Consider the following 18,321-nt stretch of genomic DNA (forward strand, 5'->3'; position numbering starts at 1 on the left):
GCCCTTGGATCGACACATTCGGGCCTTTTCACGGCACCGCTCATAGATTTAGCGACGCGTCAGCTCCGATGCCACGGTCGCCAACCCGCGGCAGTCAGGAAGTCGGTTGAGATGGAAGTTGACTGCCCATCTACAGGAATGACCTTTTTTTCCGCACACAATTCTCGGGATATTTTCGTTTAGCCTCTGTACTCAATGTGACCCTGAGATGGTTTCTGGAAGGACATGAATCAATCACACAAATCGAAAGGTCTATTACGACCTCGTCGCCGCCTCGGCCGCCAACAAGCAACAAGCAACATCCTTCTCCCTGTGGCACTCCCTCAGCCGCCCTTTTTCGGACTGACTGCTTTCATGATCATCCTTTTACGCCACTCACCTCGACTCTGAGACTGTGTCACGGTAGCAACGAAGGCCGTTGGATTTCCCCCAAAGTGTCTTGGTCCCATAAGGCTCCGGGGTGCGATGAAGCAGGGGGCAAGACATCGCGGGACGAAGCGAGCCAGCTAGTCAGCAAGCCAAAGGTGGAAAAGATGCCCATCCACTCGGTTCCAGAAGGGGCAAAGACGAGGAACAACGCGTAAGGCTGCAGAATATCGGTCAGATCTGGGCTGGCAGGGCGGCAGTATGTGATGAGGGAGGCTTGCCACGAGGTGACCCAGCTAGGCACCCACGAGGCTCTAGCTGGGGCCCGCCCAGAAATCAGAAACCTGAATTTCAAATTTTTGACAAAGCTTCCAAGATTCTGGAAGTCCGGAGACCCCTGAAATCTTGCGGCTCTGCCCGTGACCTCTCATGCAGGCCGTTGGTTGGGTAGTGTTCCCCCCCTGCCTTGACGCCGTCGCCTCTCCCAACTTTGATCATTGTGTATGTTGTGGACGTATGACCTGTTTGGACGGTGGAGTCCGCCGGACTCCACCATGATATTTAAGGCGTCTTGAGACCATTCCCTTGTACATGTATGCCGCAGCTTCACAAATTAATGGGTTCGCGTGGTGTTCCTCGACATGATGAGCTGCATGTTGAACCGGCATCCGAAGCGAGACGGTAGCCTTGAGCGAGGAGTAACGCGAAAGTGATTTCCCTATTTGGGGTCTCTGCTTATCCTGATGGCACCCTCCTTCCCCCAACATACGACTTTTCTGGCAAGAGTTCACGCATGAATCATTCCCAGTATGCGGTGGAAACCAAAGGCGCGTGTTGTGGCACGTACAGCAATATTCTCGTGATTCCATCTGGTGTGTTACCATCCTACATTATACTTACACACCACACACTCAATAAGTCTCCTTGGGAACCGTCGGGCTACATAGTCAGTGTCACGGTGAGATGGCTCGGCTGCAGGCATTATTTTCTTCTCTCTCTGTCGGTTCTCTATATCCTCTTGGTTTGCTGTGCCGCCTCAGCCGCTTCGCCGGTAGTAAGAGATAACAACACGGCGCACAATACCAAGCGTCCCATGCTCTAGATTTTGACTCGGACTCTTAGACACAGCACTTCGTTGAAGTGCCATAAGCACACACAAAGGACCTACCCCCGCCCGCATTCAGGAGTCCGCTTGCAAAATGCTGCTGCCAGCCCTTCTCCTGTGGAACCTGAAGTACAACCGGAATGCAACAGGCCCTTCAACGAGGCAGAACCCACGGTCTCATACCCACCCACCAACCATGAACCTCCACCATGGCAGCCCCCAGCACAGCCGTCACGATCGCGCTCCCTATCTTGACCCTTCTGGCCTACCTCTGCCATCGTGCTACCCATCGCCGCCCGTACAATGGCATCCCGTACAGCCCCCACTCGACGCGCCGGCTCTTTGGCGACATGCCCGAGCTCACGACTGAGGCGCAGCGCCACCGGGACCCGGCCAGGATGCTGCTCTCCCAGTTCGAGCGGCTCGGGAGCCCCATCATCGAGCTGTTCCTGATGCCCTTCTGGCCGCCGCTGGTCCAGGTCGAAGACACGCTCGAGATTGAGAACCTGCTGCAGAACCGGCTGCGCGAGTTCGACAAGTCCCCAGCCCACGTCCTCCCCTTCAAGCCCATCGTTCCCGGGTCCAGCCTCGCCAAGGTCAAGGGCCCGGAGCGGAGGGCCCAGGTCAGGCTGTGGAGCGACACCATCCATCCTCCGCGACCAGGCCGCGCCCATTATGCAACGAATCGCCTCCTAGCTGATTGAGCTCTGGCGGTTCAGGGCCCGCGTCGTCGGCGACAGGCCCGTCTGTTTCCGGGACAACTTCAAGATCGCCACCTACTACGCCTTCTGGAAGGCCCTGCTGGGCTTGGACGTCAACGCCGTCTTTCTGGCATCCGGACATGGACGAGTTCCACCCGGAACGATGGCTGAGGGCCGACGGGTCTTTCGACGCGAAGGCGCTGCCCAGACTGGTTCAAATGCGATCTATAGCGGGCGCTTTGTGAATTCCTGGCCATGGCAGCCGGCAGTGCTGCGTTGACATGACAAGGCCTGTACTGTTGGTAGCATGGATTACCCGATTCTGGAGGAACCTCCCTGTTCTGATCTGTAATTTGCACAAGAAGTTAGCCTCGGCCAGCATTTTCCACCGCGGTCCACGCCATACGGATTACACATCCGCGTAGCTAATCTTGTTGAGGACGCCTGTGGTCACAATTACACGAGGAGACCTGAGAATTGCAATCTGGGAACAATAAATGATCACAGAAACATCGAAATTTGATGATTGAGCTTGGAGCCCGGGAGCGCATCAATTCACTCACTAAGAACGTAATGCAGGTCTGGGTGTTTTGAGTTGTATCATTTCTTCAAACTTTCACGCAGTCTATCCACCACCGGGCCCGTGGGGTATTCGCCGTTGTAGTTGCAACAGGGAGAGAGCCGAAGAGGTAGAAGCCAGTCGAAAACGCCTTTGTCCCCCATCACGGACTTCCAGTTCTGGTAGTAGCTCCCCATGTCCCACGGATTCTCGCCCACCTCGGTCTTCACGATAGCAAACTTGTGCTCCGGGGCATGCTGGCTGGCTCTGTTGGCGCCGTTCTGGTTCTCGTATATGAATTGATTCCCGTCGAAATTAGGATTTGCCAGTGGGAAAGTTATGGTCTCATAGTCACTCGGCATGGCGCTATTGTCAGAATTCGGCGTCTGGTTGAGCGGGATCCGGATGGCGAGCTGGTGAACCTTGGTCCTCCGACTCAGGTTTTCGATGTTTGTGATGTTGCTTAGGGCATAGCCGTGTGACATGGCGGCCATGGTGAATGAGAACAAGCCAAAGAAAGCTGAAAAGGCTATCAGAATGATCGCTGGAACCGAAACATCCTTGTCTTCGTTCGCAAGCGTTCTGGTCACATGCGCTCCGGCAGATAAGCAAATTGTACAGTAGCAAGCGGTGTATGTGACAAATTGTATAAAGAATTTGAAGGCTGCAGAACAAATCAGTCAACATTCTAAAGAAATTGATTGGGATGAGAGGCATGGTTCTTGCATCACTACATCAAAACAGTGTCACAGCCTTCACGACAAGTCTTCGCAATGGATAATCCGCGATGAGTCAACCACCAGAAAGCCTTTTATATAAAATATACAGAAACGCTTACCTGTCTCTCCGATCATTCCCCCTGCCCAAGGACAGTAATGGTCCATCTTCTGGACACACCGCTGGATCTCGCCAGAGTGGTGGGCTCGATCAGGCTTCCAGTTCTGGCAGTCGGAGCACCATATTGGGAGGCCGTCGCTCCGGCAGGTGTAGAAATCGCGGGTGTAGAAGGACTCGAGGCCAAGCTTCGGTTCGAGGGGCACAACGCCCGCGTTGTATGTAACAGCGTATAGCGTACGGGCATAGCATACGAGCATTAATATTAGGAAGATGTAGTGAAGGACGAGAAGGACGATTGCGCTGCCGAGTTGGTTTCGAGCAATAAAGAAGTCAACTGCGTGGGTGCGACATGTTGTGTTAGCGATCTCTGTCTTTGTCCTCTGGATGGAGCTCTTGGTTGTGCGGTTGCGCGTGGCAGAGTTACACTCACTGCAGATAGGTTTGGTGAGGGCCCAGCAAGCGAAGCCGATGACCGCGAGGAGGAAAATGGGAATTATACGGGTTGTCCATCGGTTGGCGGCATTGTGGCTCCTGGCTTCCGGGCTGGGGAACAGCTTGGGCGAGGCGGCCATGGTAGCGCCACGACGCGCGACCGTCGAGGTGGACAGGAGGTGTCGTCGGGCGTCCAAACTGCCAATCTGCGGATGGTCGGGGGATAAGGATGATAATAATAGGACGAGTGACGTGTGGAGAGCGCCGCAAATCCTGAGGGTCCGTGCCCTGCCATGCATTGGCGATCACTGCCTTGCCGAGGGGCTAACAGTAGAGCCGAGTTGGCAGACAGGCTATTGTGGGTCCGCACGTCGTACAATGATACTTCAGTTATCCTTCTTCGAAGATCCTAGCACCTCCAAGGACCAAAGCACCAAGTGGCATTCAATAATGCAGCAACCCAATCGACCGCCAGAGGCCAACAGGACCGGACCTGCTGCCTGGCATAGGATCAGGGGTGGACCGAGACGCGTGGACGAGAAGGATTGTTTCGAGTCGTACTGATCAGTTGGTACCTTCACTAACCCGTAGCAGGCGGGACCAGGGTCGTGGCCACACCTGGGCAGAGTGTTTGGTCTCAGCCGCTATCCCATGCGAGAAGGAACAGGAGGGAGAGGATGAAAAGGGAAGGAGTGGCCAGTCACCGGGAAGCAGCGTGGGATTACGGCCATGGGCTGCGTCTTCTCTTGTCTTTGGCCTCATCTGCTTCTTGTCAGGGACTGCCGGCGCTGAAGCTCGGATCGTCGGCCGCGCCGGGGCCTGACAGATTACTCTCATCTCGCCGTTGAAATTCGAATTGCGCTCTGTTACTTTAAATCAGCTTCATCTTCTGCCAGTCTGGCCACCCAATCATGCCGTCTAGTCCGTTTCCTGGTTTGGGTTGTCGTCTGGGCAGCCAGTGATTTCGCCACTCGCTTCTCCGAGTTTACGAGTTTTCGAGTTGCTGTCGACAGCAAAGGTGGCTCAGCTGCCTTTCACGGAGATAATCATACCATGCCAACCCAACCTCCGAAGATGATTAGAGCCAGCAAGCTCTAATGAAGGGGCGTCCAGCCAGTCACTCGGTCATCCGTGGCGTCAACGCGCTTGGTGCCACCAACCAGGACTGCTCTATTTAAACAGCGTGTGGCCACCTGCTCCACCATCTTTCCGACAGTGTGAACAGGCTGCAACTGATGACACCAACCCAGACGACAGTGGCAACCTCATTGGTCCAATGGTTGGTAGTTCGCTCGGAGAGGAAAGTCTTTTAAGCTCTGTGCGGCTCTTCGACCGTGCGTGAATCCTTGTGTCGACTTGGAAGTCCCGGATATCACGGACTCGAGGTTCGGATGATTACCCATGATGGTGCATGAATCATTCTTGCAGCGCCCCATAACTGCCATCACTACTGATCACGTATTATATCAACCCAATCTTTTCCTTTTACTTCTACCTTGCCATGGGCCACGTCCACAACGTTGAACGAAAACCCGGATTCACACGGGTGACTTCAATTTTCTGCTGTGCCACTCAGAAAACCTGCCTTGTGTCGGGTGTAAAACTTGCACGTATCGCCGGTGCTTGTGCCAAGTCGTGAGCACAACATGGAGTCACTGCTCTACCACTGCCCTCCGATCAGTAATTGGCAGTCTAGATGCGCGACAGGCTCTGTTTCTGCTTTGCAGAGTCTACGAGCCGCCCCCGGCCGACGAATGATATTGGGCGGCTGTTCTCTGGACACACAAGGCTAGGTCCTTCCGTACTGGTCAGCGGAACCGATACAACAGCAACAATCATCAAGCACATGCTGGAGCCTTGGAGGGCAGCTTCGAATATGTCGAGCAGACAATTTGCCCGAATTGTGTGGGTGTGTGTGGGTGGTGTGGTAGTCATGCACCGGCATTGTCTTTGAAGGCATACTCGCCGCCCGATCTCACCTGGTGTTTCGAGGCTCTTGAGCCGCAATTTCACCTTCTCATAGATATAAATTGGCACGTCGCCTGCAGCTTGGGCGCTCTTTCTGCTCTCGCCCTCGACTTTCCCAGGAAATACTCCGCGCCTCCCCCGAAGACTTCGCAATGGCTTGTAATGAGTTCGAGTGCTCCTCCCTCCGCTTCCCGGTGGCTCAGCTCCACAGAAATATCCTCACGCCAAAAATTCGCTATATATACACGGTGTCTCTTCTTTTCATGTCCTTGTGAGTACCACATTTCCCACTGTTCAAGTGTGGCAAGTGAGCAGCAGGTCACACCACAAGAGTTTCAGAAGCCTAAACTGCCTGCCTGGTCGCACCTTCCCTCTCATCAGCCTTCTGGAATACCTTACTCGGATGATCCTATTATTACTTTTCGAACTCTTTCCGAATTTGGTCATGCACTTCCTCTTTGCCTGCTTCTGTGCTCCAGTTAAAGCGGAGACGAGGTGATGCAAAAGAGAGGCATTTCTGAGCAGGGGTCAAGAGCTGTGTAGCAGTTCCAGGCCAACAATCTCCCCCAAGTGTTTCTCTTATCTCATTGGTCTCTCAATTGAATCCGATATCACTTGCATATGATGGGGGTTTCAGGGGACACTGGATTCGAAGGACTGCGTTTACGACAACTCTTCACGCCTACGGATTGATACGAAGTGATGTCGACAAGCCCTCGACCTACCACCACCGAACAGGCAGCGGGCCTAGGCGGGCTTGCATGCATTCTCACGGAACAACGAAGCATTTAGCAACATCGGATGAGGCCTGCCTGGACGGGTACACCACGCTGCAGCGAACACAACAACCCCCTGGGAACGCTTTCCGTTGGTCTCCCAACGGTATCTGTCTGGGCTGTTAGGGACTCCATGCTTGGGTCGTCCAGTTTCAGCTCAGGCATAGACGAAAGCTGAGGAAGCTTGCTCGTTGTTGGCATGCTGGGGTCGGTTGGCTGTCATCGCTCAGTCCATGGAAGGAAGATACCCTGGTTGGAAGTCAACGAGCCTCCCAGGGATGGCAAGTCACGGTGACGCGGATATCGGTTCGACGCTTTCAACACCAGAACCTTTGCTCTTCACTATCTCGACGACAAGCTGTTGTCACGTCGTCCCACGAAGGTCACCACGTCGTCCCACGAAGGATATTGAAGTCGCAAATGCGTCGTCCACCACGGGAGGAATGAGGAATGGAGGGGGGATGGGAGCCGTGGCTCGATGGGGGGGGGGCGCCAGGCGATGCGGCTCAACCGACAGGAAGCCCGCATGCGGCTCTGCACATCCGGGTCATCGATGACTCCGAGGGGAGGAGGGTGAGAGTACACGGCATCGCAGGGTGCCCTAAGGGGTTTGAATCAGCCTTGTGGGTCACCTAACTCACCTTGGACACTAGTGTCCAGGCAGACGGGACCGAGATCCAGCGTTGATGGGTGAGCACGGAGAGCGGCTGGGAGCAACAGAATACCGGCTCAGCCACGATGCGGCTCTGCGACGGCCTGTCTCGAGATCACACAACACCCTTTCCGACGTTGGTATGAGTCAACAGAGACTGTCTTTGAGAGGATGGCCATGCTCATTGGAGGTTTTGCGCAGAGTCGCCCTGCCAGTCTGCACGACGCGATGCACCAGCGCGGCCAAACCACAGGGTTGGGACCCGGCCGAGCGAGGACATTGGCTGTCTTTGTCCAGTCAGAGAGCTCATGTGGTCCAAGAGGAGGGACAATGCTTTGATTGTTTGATTGTCTAGAGCACTAGGGCGGCGTGAGAATGGCTGGGTTCGAGGAAGCTTCAAGGCTGCAGAGTCAAGCCGAGTGCCAGACACTTGGACGTTCACACGTTGGTGCCTTGCCGGCCTTGACAAAGTGGAGTATCCGACGCTGCTGCCCCGCCAACGTGGAGGCAATTGCTTATACCCGGCCCATTTTTGGGGGAGGTTGGAGAATTTTGAGCCGCATCCCCTCCAACGGCCGGCTGACCAATGCGCAGCCAGTTGGGGGACAGCGAGCCAGTTTCGCCCAGTCTCTCCCTGCCTTCCATCTCTCCGCCCATTGCTCAATTCGCGGACGAGCACAACCTTTCTCGACGTCACGGCCCGGGGCCCAGCGAGCAGTGGAATTCTGCCGCGTGACCGCCATCCGCAGGGATACCCAATCTCTCTCCACGGCCGCTCACCACTCATGTGGCCCCGACCCAGAGCCCCGGGACAGTCCGCACCGCCATCGCCCTCCTGCTCCGTACTTACTCTACTCTTCACCCCGTCACCGGGCCTTGCCGTTGGGAGCATGGATATACTAAGCCACCGTCCAGACCGAATCGCACGCGTTACACCCGCCTGGCGCCCCGTCGCTGCCTTATTCTGTCACCGAATCTTTAGCAAGGCTAATCTCCTTCTCCAGGTCCCTGACGCTGCTGCTGCTTTCTGCCTGTCATCCTAGGCGTCCACCCCGTCCCCCGGGGTGCCAACTTGTCTGGGCCATGGGGCACAGGCGTGGGATGGCCGATGACTGTTCATGCGCAGCGAGGCATATGCGTGGGTGAACTGTTGGACCAACGCCGTCTCGACCTCTAAGTGGAGGACGCCTCTCGGCACATACTCGAACGCGTGACGGTTTCCACCGGCGGCCCCAGGGGCTAGGCACTTGTCCTGAGTCCTCATGGCAAGTCTGAATCATCTCTGCCTAGGCCCAGGCTCATTTGCGATTCACCCTCAGCAAGTGCTGCGGCCCGTCAATGCTGGCTATGTCGCTTCACGCCTCAACCTGGCCGCCTCACGTTTCTGGTATGCCTGTTTACGAGGGCTGTGAATACACAAAGTGGAAATACACGTTCATGTCTCGCCTCGTTCTCCCTTCGTTGCTGGGTATAAGTGTCTCCAGGTTCTCGCCACCGTTATCACGCTTTCTATTGCTACCTCATCTTCATCATTTGCTATAACATAGCTCTCCTCACTTGGAACACCCAGCAGAGTCCTGAATACATTCAACCAACCCACCACAATCCTCCCAAAGACCAAAACACATCGCATACACAATATGGGCAAGAGTGCTGTTGTCTATATCTGGACTTGCTGCTACTGCGGCCACGGCGGCATGAACGCGCACATGACCTTGCAATGTATGAGCTGCGGTGTGGCACGGTGCGGCAACTGCCACATGGAGGCACACAAGGTTCGCCGATGAGGCTTCCTGTATTCAGCTGGTAGGAATTTCTACGTTATTACATCTCCCAAGCCTGAACCACACTAACAACCGCAGTCAGGGGAGGGGCTCTATCCGGATGGTGGTTACCAGAAGTGACCAGTCTCGGCCAACGCCAAACCATCACTCGTCGAGCCTTCCACATACTGCCATCCCAGCAGCACGTCCTTCGTCCTGGGCCCCACCAATGGACGACAACCAGCTGCGGAGAGTTATAACTACAGTTTACCGTCTCAGCTCACGCCTCTCACCGACTTACTCTCCTCCGCTCACTGAAACTCCCCGCAACACGGCCCGGATCTGTGGTTCATATCAGCCATCGTCTCTATCCACCGCCGCAAGATGATTAGTGGGAGCTAGTTCCAGTCCATCGTGGCCACCGCTTTGACTCAGGACTATCACGATCTTCGAATGCGAAGCGAGCGTTGGATTTTTTCCTTTGAAGTTTACTAGACAGGCGCGGTTGAATTTTTAAGAATGCGCAGGATCGCAGGATCCGACCCGAGTGTCTTCATATAGTAGAAGAGATACCTTTTGTGGCTTTTCTATAAACTTCCAGGGCTAGTCGGGGAACCATAGACAGGCGGTCAGGACTCGCGGGCACGATATTGATTTTGTCTACACACAGGGTTAGGAGTCTTCAGGAAATGTCTCTGTCCTTAGCCTTATCGATGGTCCCAAAAGCTATACACACGGCGTTAACGGCTATACCAATTTCATTGTCACAACACTACAATCAACATCGAGTGCGATCCTGCATGCCGTGCTCTCGACCGCACACATTTTGATCATCATAACTCTCAGCAGTCGCGCATTCCACCCACGCAGTACCGAGACGCACAATTCCAATCGTGATAATTGTTCCAGGCAGCCAACAGCACTCAGACGCGCGTTCTTACTAGCAGCTGGTACCAACGCGTCAAGGTGAACTCGTCAGCCAATTCTTTACCACACTCATGTGCTGCTTCTGCATCACGACTGCCTGGAAATTCTGTGGAACCGCCCTCCCCAACTGCAGACATGCAGACGCACCTACACCACCCCACCATGCCAAGAAAGGGACGACGCGCCTCAAACCAACCCGTCCCGAATGGATGAATACGCCCAAATGCGCGATGGCAATACTAAGGCCCATCCATATTCAACGGGGTTGGCCCAAGTACGTGAACTTCCAAATATCCAACCCATGAGACTTACCACTTTGCGTCAGGGAGGTTGGGTCTAGTCACGAACCCCAATCCCAATCCCATATCAGCTCGCGCTCGCACGGCGTAAGCAGCCAAATCGGCTCCTCCAACTCCCTCCCTCCCCACTACCCCACGGGTAGGTCAAAACGACTCCGACTTGAATTCAGTCAGGCTCTGGAGGGACTGAGTGTATGCATGTTGCACCAAACCTGCGCGGGCGGGTACGTTATCCACCCAACCACCCGCCCATCAACATCCCGCCCTTCCATCCTTCCATCCACTGCAGATGCAGCTCTGCCCGACAGGGCAGTACTTTGGATATTATGTCAGCCCCGCCCGGGCAGACAGAGAGAGAGAGAGAGAGAGAGAGATAGTGTGTGTGTGTGTGCGTGCGCGCGTGTAGAGCCAGGTTGGGCATTGATGCATGCCCGCACGTGTGCACGCAGATGAACGCATGCAGAGAGCAAGAGGAATCCGCCTGTTGGGAAGGAGGAGAGGCGGGTGGTGGTGGGTCACAGCCCCCTGGATCCTCACAGGAGACAAGAAGAGCCTCATCTCCCTCATCTTTCTCCGCGGACGGGCCACGCCAAAGTCCTACGGCAGCCAAGCCGCTGCGCCCCCGGGGCACGCACCCTACCAAATTAAGGGCTCGGTCGACGGTAGACGAGGCTCTCGTATAAGCAGGCCTGTCGGAGGGGGAAAAGGCGGAATAGCAGAGCCTCAAGCCTCGCGCGTGGGCGTGTGAGGAGGTATGTGAAATGCCTGGCTACTGGGGCGAGGAGGATTGAAGCTAAACCATCATATTATTCATTTCTTCTTATGCCTGCTGCAGAAAGAGTCCCACTGCTCCCAGGGAGCGGCCCTTGGAGGGGAGGGAGGCGGCCACGGTACGCGCAAGAGCCCTGAGGTTGAAGACAGTAACTCTTTCCTCCTTCCTGCCTGGCAGGTCACAACCAAACCAGTAACTCAGCCCTCGGCGTAGCAAGCAAAATATGTTTGTAAGATAACCTTGTGCCCCTGCAATGCTGGTCCCTTCCTCCTCGTGTGTCCCCGACGTAGATGATGCCCCTTATACTCTTACATGAGCTCCTGCGGCCCCAACGTGTCTTCCTCCTTCTCTTCATAGTATCCTCACCCTGTCAACTGGTCGAGCAGAGCCGAGACGTAAAACTCTCTGAATACCAGGACGCACAATCTTCTGCAAGACTGTGCTTACCGTCTCTTTCATCGACAACCCTTCTCCCCATCTGAGCTGTGTCAGGTCTACTCCGAGTCTGTCACTACGCGGATCTTATTCTGCGTACGGGACAACTCGAGCGCCTTCCGGGGGCCCTTGACACTAATGGACCCGGCCTCAACGGTGGGTGCTCGGTCTGACTTGGCCGATTTCTTGGTCGCTTTGCCGTCCTCGGCATCTTCCAAGATGCTCTTCTTAGCAATCTGCCTCGCCTTGACCGTCTTCGTGGTGGCCGTCTTCTTGCCGGTAGACTTGTTGATCGTGTGCTTGGCACTCTTGATGGTGCCCCTAATGTTACCCTTGCCGGCAGCGCTGGTGATGGTACCCTTGATGGTGCCCTTGGCCTTGGCCGCTGAGCCCTTTGCAGGAGTGGCCTTCTTCCGGCCAGGGCCTGCCGACTTCCCCGTCGCTGGTGTCGCAACAATCGTGGCCGCACTTGAGGTCAGGCTCGCAGCAAGCAGCAACTCCTTCCCATTCTTGTTGTACGTCCTGGACGCCTTGACGAGCGTCGATTTGCGGACGGACACCGTCTTGGCTGGAGTCTTGGGTGGCGCTGTCGAGTTGGAGAGAGCCGCCTTCGCGTTGACAGAGATGCTATTGGCAGTTTTCTTGACTGCCGCGGCGGCCTTTGCGCTCAGGGAACGCTTGACACCCGTAGCCTTAATCACCTTGCGCTTCTTGTTGGGAGTACCCGATTCTTCCTGGCCTTCAAGAAGTGCCGCCAACTTGCGTTTTCCGGCCTTGGTTGCGGCTTTGACAGTCTCCTTAACACCTTTGACCAGGGCCTCGCCGCGAGGAATCGTGGGTGCTTTGGGGCCCAGAACGCCACGGCAGTTATCGCTGCCGCAGAGACACTTCTGTACGTTCTTTGCCGAGAAAGGGTCGAAGTTGTAGTCGTACGTCAGCTCGTCTCCAGTCATGATGGGTTTCTCGCCCGCGAAGAGCGCCATGCGCGGCTGACCATGCACGATCCACTTCTCCATGCGGCAATTCGGTGCGCATGAGTGGTTTACAAATCGAGCGATGCTGCCAGTCGTCGCATCGATGATCATGTTCTGGTCGAACGCCATGAGATAGTAACACTTGAAAACAGATGTCAGCCCTTGATCCACATGCAGAGCGCCTGACCCTTCACACAACTCACCTCGTTGTCCTTGTACTTCTCGGTCATCCGTGTCTCGCATTCCACCTGTGTGATGATCTCACCAGTGTACTCCATGATGATCTGATTAGGCTCAAAACACCGGTTGCTTCTCACACCGTAGCCGCGATCGGATGTCTTGACAACCTCAACACCAACGCGGTATCGCCCGCCTTTCTTGGTGCGCGCAGTCAAGTTCTGAAAAGCGCGGTTATGGCAGTATTCCTTGCCCGCATTACAGTTTGTGTCATCGCACTCGTACAACATGATGCGATTCTGACAGTCTTCGGTGCATCCGTCCTCAGGCTTGCAGATACATTTTGACTGGTAGTCCTTGAAATGGTCCGTCTTCCGCCAGTATGTCCCAGCGTCGCCGACAAATCGATCTAGGAGAAACAGTCAGTTCATAGACTCCAAATACCGGGCTGCAGTCGTCTTACTCTTGGTCATCTTGCGCCACTCATCCGGCTTGGGCTGACCAGGTGGCAGTGGGTTGCAAACATCGAATGGCAGTTTGAAATCACGACCATTGATTAGGAGTCTCAAGCCGGCAAACATGGGCAGTGGGAATGTCTTGTTCACTTTTCCAGTCGGGGCGAGCTCTGGCAGTTGCGCAAGCTTCTTCTTCTCGGCAGCACTCATCCCCTTGGTGTAGTCCAATGGGGCTGGTTGGCCTGCATACAGGCCCTTGTCCAGCCACTTCTTGACGCGTTTCTGCTTAGGCGCAACCGTGGGAGTCTCTTCCTTGGACGCCTCAGCCTCGACCTCGGCCTCGGGTTTTGTCGATGCGCGCTCCTTCTTGGCCTTCTTTCGGAGTGGCTCGCCGTCGACGTCCAACTCGTTAGGGTCGACATACTTGCCATTGCTCCAGATAGTATGAAGCACAGGTTTTGCCTCGACGCCCATGAACTCGTTTGTGTCCTGTAGCCTTCTGAGCTCGCGTGGTATGCGCGTGTTCTCGAGCATCTTTCGTCCCCGCTTGCCCACCGAAGCAGCCTTTGTGATGAGTGCCTCGGCGGCAGCCGCACCTGAAGCGCGTGTGGATATGCGCTTCGCGAGAACTGCCTTTGCCTTTTGCTTCTTGGTGTTCGCAGCAGACTTGGTCTGCGCGTTGCCGTCACGTGCGGTCGAAGGCGAGTTGGGGGCCGACAGCGACCAGTTCATGTCCAACGCGTCAACGCCACGCTGTACAATGCTGTCGAGGCTGGGGTTGGTGCCTGCACCGTTGTCGGCAACCAGCGTGTCGCCCGAGATGGTCCTCCTGCGCTTTTCTCTGACAGAATCGCCATTGGCGCGTCTCTTGCCGTGGATGTGAGTGCCTGCGAGCTTGGCTAGATTGTAGACGGGGGCCTGCGCAGCCGCACGCGCGGTTCGAGCGCGTCTTGGGGTGGGAGTCTCATTGTCAAGATCTGGTGTGGACGCCTTGGGGGTCTGTTGGTCTAATTGGGGTGATTGGTCGGTGGCGACTTGGACAGTCTGCTCGATCTTCTCAATGTGCTCAGTGTGCTCCGCAGGCTCCGCGGGCTCCGCAGGCTGTGCGGGCTCTGCAGGCTCAGCAGAGCCGGTAACGGGAGTGGATGCTGCAGGGGCGTCGAGAGCCTGGATGGTAGCTGTAATCTCGTGCTTGGAAGTGTCAGAGGCGACGCTGGCTGCGTCAGCAATAGTGGTTGGGGGCGTGGACGTGAAAGACGCGTTGTTGGAGGATGCATCGGTCGGGAAGCCGGAGAACTGGAAGCTCGACTCGGAGGGGAGGGCAGGGAGCTCAACGGAGTCAGGGCCAAGCGCAGGCTCAGGCGTAGGGAGAGGCAGCAGCTCAGCGTGAGCAGTCTCAGTGAGGAGGCCGGCCATCCCGAGGCGTGGCGATGGAAGACGCGACGGGCGGTGGAAGAAATGAACAAATGTAAGCAGACGCGGGCGGTTTGATGGAGTTGACGCGTCGCTTGATGTCGTATTGCGGAAGGGGAGGCGGGCGAGGCGAGTCGAGGTGAGGTGAGGTCCAAACAGGAGACGAGCAATGGACGCGGATAATTAAGAGGGTGTGGCCGGGATCCTAGCGCGCGACAAAGTCCACATAAGAAAGGCCTTTTGTATCCGCAACAACAGGCCTACCAATGAAGATCAGACCGACCGGACAGCCAGGCCAGACCGGACCAGAACTGAACAGATCAGATCAGATGACTAAGACCAAGCTTGTGTTGTGGGCTGAAACGGCCACCCCGTGTAGAATAAATTGATGACTGGGTGTTGTCGCTGTAGAGCAGTGAGAGAGGACAGACAGCCGGTGTGCAGCACAGTGCAGCGCAGTTCCTCCCGTGACAATTACCGCAGCTGCAGGTCGTGTCGTGTCGTGTCGTGGAGACCCGAGTGGCGATGGTGGTATGATGGCGGGTGAGTGACGGAGACAAGCCCAGCAGCCGGTTTGTTGATTTGAGGTGGCTGCGTGGAGGTCGCGTTGTCGAAATGGAAGGGATGGAGAGGGTTGTTGTTTTGGGAGATGGGGATTGAAAGAGCAGAAGGAGTGGGTGGAGTGTGAGAGTGAGCAGGCGGGAGGCGGGCGGAGGGCAATGCGTTGGGTCGCTGTGCTTGCGTACGTGCGCAGCGTTGGTCGGCGTCCAGTTGAGACCAGTCGAGAGGAAGAGAAGAGGTTGGACCCGGGAAAAGAAAACGTGCTGGGCCGGCGACCTCTACCTTTCCTTGCGCGGAATCTCGAACACTGGACACTGTCTCCTGATGAGTGAATAAAAAGGCCGAGCAGAGCCCACACATTCCAGCCCAGACCCCCTCCCCCTGATAAGCAGCATCACCTACTCCTATTGTGAGTGAGTGAGTGAGTGAGTGAGTGTGTGTGTGAGTGTGTGTGTGTGCCTCTCTGTTCTCTACTCTACCGGGATTCCAATCCGAGATGCTCGCACCTTGTTCCTTCTTCCCTTGCTGACAATGCGGGAGATGCCAGCCTCGACTTCCACACAGCATACAGCATTACCTAGTAAACTCTCAGCTCATGGGAGATCCGGCACGGTGTTCGCCAGAGAAGGCTACCGGCACCATTCAAGCAGCCATTTTTTATCCTGGGTGGGTGTCCAACGGCCGACCGCCAAGGAGGGCTACCATCCCTGACGATGCCATCCCGGACGAGTCGGCGTTTCTCTCGACGAGCTTCAGCCGGCACGGTGACAGCCACCACAGCCTTGCCCTCCCTGTCCACGCCCTCGTTGGTCTCGAGACGCGCACAAAACAACTTGAGGCGGGCAGGCAATTGTGCCAACTCCATGTGATGGCATGCCATGCCCCATGGTGGGCGTTTGAGCGTGGGCTTGGTTGAGCTTGAGCACGAGGCCCCGTTGAGGCCTAGACTTGTGCGAGCTGAACAGTCTTCACCTGCCCGCTTGAGGCAATGGGCACTCGACGCCGACCCTACCCCTTGCCTGGGAGCGGGCGGCTATCGGAACAGTGCCCGTTGCTTGATGCATTGAGACACTCCCTGATTACCTCGAGAGGAGGAGGATCGGTCATACCTCGAGGTGTCCCGTGGTAGTGACTTGTTCACCTCTGCCTGGACGGCACCTGAGCAGTCGCAGATGATCCCTCCCAGAAAGAGTGCTCTCCGGTTGGCGTCCGTTGGGGCCATCCACCCAGCCCAGACCGCAGCCACAGACAGCTTGGATTGCCACATCCATTAGTTTTGGACGGGTATGGCTTTCAAAACCCACGTGTGTGCCATTCGTCCTCCTTCCGAGTGGCTGGGTTGTTCCTACTGGCGGACACAGCTGGCTGCTTTGTTTGGGTCGGATAGGGTCAAACCACCGTGTTCGACGAGAACGGTGACATATACGCCACACGGTAACAATGAGACTACATTCTTCCTGCTCCGGATCAGAATTTTACACTACGACCACGACTGAGCAGGTGAGTTCCCATGGAAATAGGGCCTGCCGGATGTGGATGAGAAGGAGACACATATCGAGACTTCCCTCGTGTTCCCCTTGGAGGACACCCGCCAGCGTTGTCTACAAGAAAGTCAACAAGGAAGGATTCATAAAAATTGGCAGGCAAGAATCCAGGTTGACAGTCGAGCGTGATTTTCACTTCCCATCAAATTCGCAGAGTCGTCAGTTTGCTGAAGTTGGAGGATGTCCGTAGCACCAGTAGCCGGACAGTTACTCCTCCAGCCTCGCCTGCAGGAGGACCTGCATGAGGCTGGCAAAAGCCACAGAGTTCACCTGCTCAAAACAAGAAGAAATGCCTCCATAAGAAAATTTCCTCGCCGTTGGGCTACCACCTGTGGGCACGGCGCGATTATCCACGAGTGACGTGATTTATAGTCCCGAGGTCACGACACTCAAGACCGTCGATAAACAAAGGCTCTATGCGGGTGAATTTACGCAAACGGCAGACACTCGCAAATCTCTACCTAGTCCTCATGTATTTGAGAGTAGTTATGCTTGAGAACGGTTTAGATCCCATTGAATTTGGCCATCTGTGGGTGAACATGGCTGAGAGCACTCGAGTTGAACTCCCACCTTGAACGATCCGACCTCGCCTGATGTGGGCACGGCACCCTTGGCCAGGGGAGAGATCTTCACGGTTGACGGGGCGCGTCCACACCCGTGAAACACCACCATCAACAATATCGGGTTGGTCCAAGTGGAGTGATTATTTTGAAGTATGATTTCGACCTGAATAAAATCTGCTCTGCTCCTTGCAACCGAGACAAGGGTGCCTGAGTTGGCCAAAGAAGACAATAATGGCACTTTTGCCCCCTTATACCAGTACAGTCCAGCATCGCGCGGATTTCCTCGATTCAATTTGGAAGGCCACAGCAGGATTGAATTAGATCCTCCAAAGAATCGATCTCATTTATCAGCTGTAGCAAGGAAATATAAAGACAACACCGCAATTCCCTCTTCTATCGTGTGCACCAAAGTGCCAGGGAAGAGGACCTGCCACTCGCCCATTGCCTCGCCATCTCGAATAAGAGGGACCTTAAAATGGCAAAAAATTCAAGAGCGGCCGTTGATTCATCTTGGTTAAATTTTCATTGTAGTTCAATCTAGCCCCAAGATGCACGATTTTACCTACCACGGGCGGTATCCTGGAAACGTCGTAGCCAGCCAGCCAGCCCATTCCCTGCTACCCCGGAATCGAGGGGTCGGTCGACAAACTGGCCGCGCTGTCTCGTGTGTGCTACTGTATTTCTCCCAAGCTACAGAGTGAGCATTACCGACACACTCCTAGAGGAGAGGGACTTTCTTGTACAGACCAATAGTGGGGGCTAGAATTTCTCCATGTAGCACTGTTATTTGTCAGACTCCCACCGTGAACATGCCATGGCGGTCACCGGTAGCGGTACAGCAGTCGAGGACACGATACGGGCTTTGGGAGGCATTGGCTTTGATTGTACATCAGAGAGCAAGCGAAGGCGGTCTGAAAACTCGTGGCTGCACTCTCACATCTCGGAGGGCATCGGAAGACAGCCAGGATGAGCAGGTAGAACGACGAAAATAACCCTAGGGCACGAGAAACTGGCAGGACAGGCTCTCTGCCGGATCAAAGCA

General features: G+C 55.5%; 3 protein-coding genes across 3 annotated transcripts; 1 reads left to right on the plus strand and 2 right to left on the minus strand.

Moving 5' to 3' along the window:
* Nucleotides 1-1,680: 1,680 nt before the first annotated feature.
* INS49_001428 (uncharacterized protein) lies at nt 1,681-2,452 on the plus strand (the record flags this gene model as incomplete). Its single annotated transcript, XM_043162257.1, has 2 exons — nt 1,681-2,094; nt 2,168-2,452. 2 exons carry the CDS (start codon nt 1,681-1,683, stop codon nt 2,450-2,452), a joined length of 699 nt encoding a protein of 232 aa, XP_043030763.1.
* Nucleotides 2,453-2,772: 320 nt separating this feature from the next.
* INS49_001429 (uncharacterized protein) lies at nt 2,773-4,299 on the minus strand (the record flags this gene model as incomplete). The annotated part of the gene is made up of 3 exons (XM_043162258.1): nt 2,773-3,251; nt 3,570-3,902; nt 3,999-4,299. 3 exons carry the CDS (start codon nt 4,297-4,299, stop codon nt 2,773-2,775), a joined length of 1,113 nt encoding a protein of 370 aa, XP_043030764.1.
* Nucleotides 4,300-11,651: 7,352 nt separating this feature from the next.
* INS49_001430 (uncharacterized protein) lies at nt 11,652-14,614 on the minus strand (the record flags this gene model as incomplete). The annotated part of the gene is made up of 3 exons (XM_043162259.1): nt 11,652-12,707; nt 12,770-13,152; nt 13,207-14,614. 3 exons carry the CDS (start codon nt 14,612-14,614, stop codon nt 11,652-11,654), a joined length of 2,847 nt encoding a protein of 948 aa, XP_043030765.1.
* Nucleotides 14,615-18,321: the final 3,707 nt, after the last annotated feature.

The sequence above is a fragment of the Diaporthe citri genome, assembly GCF_014595645.1.
Source record: "Diaporthe citri strain NFHF-8-4 chromosome Unknown scaffold_1, whole genome shotgun sequence".
Lineage (NCBI taxonomy): Eukaryota > Fungi > Ascomycota > Sordariomycetes > Diaporthales > Diaporthaceae > Diaporthe > Diaporthe citri.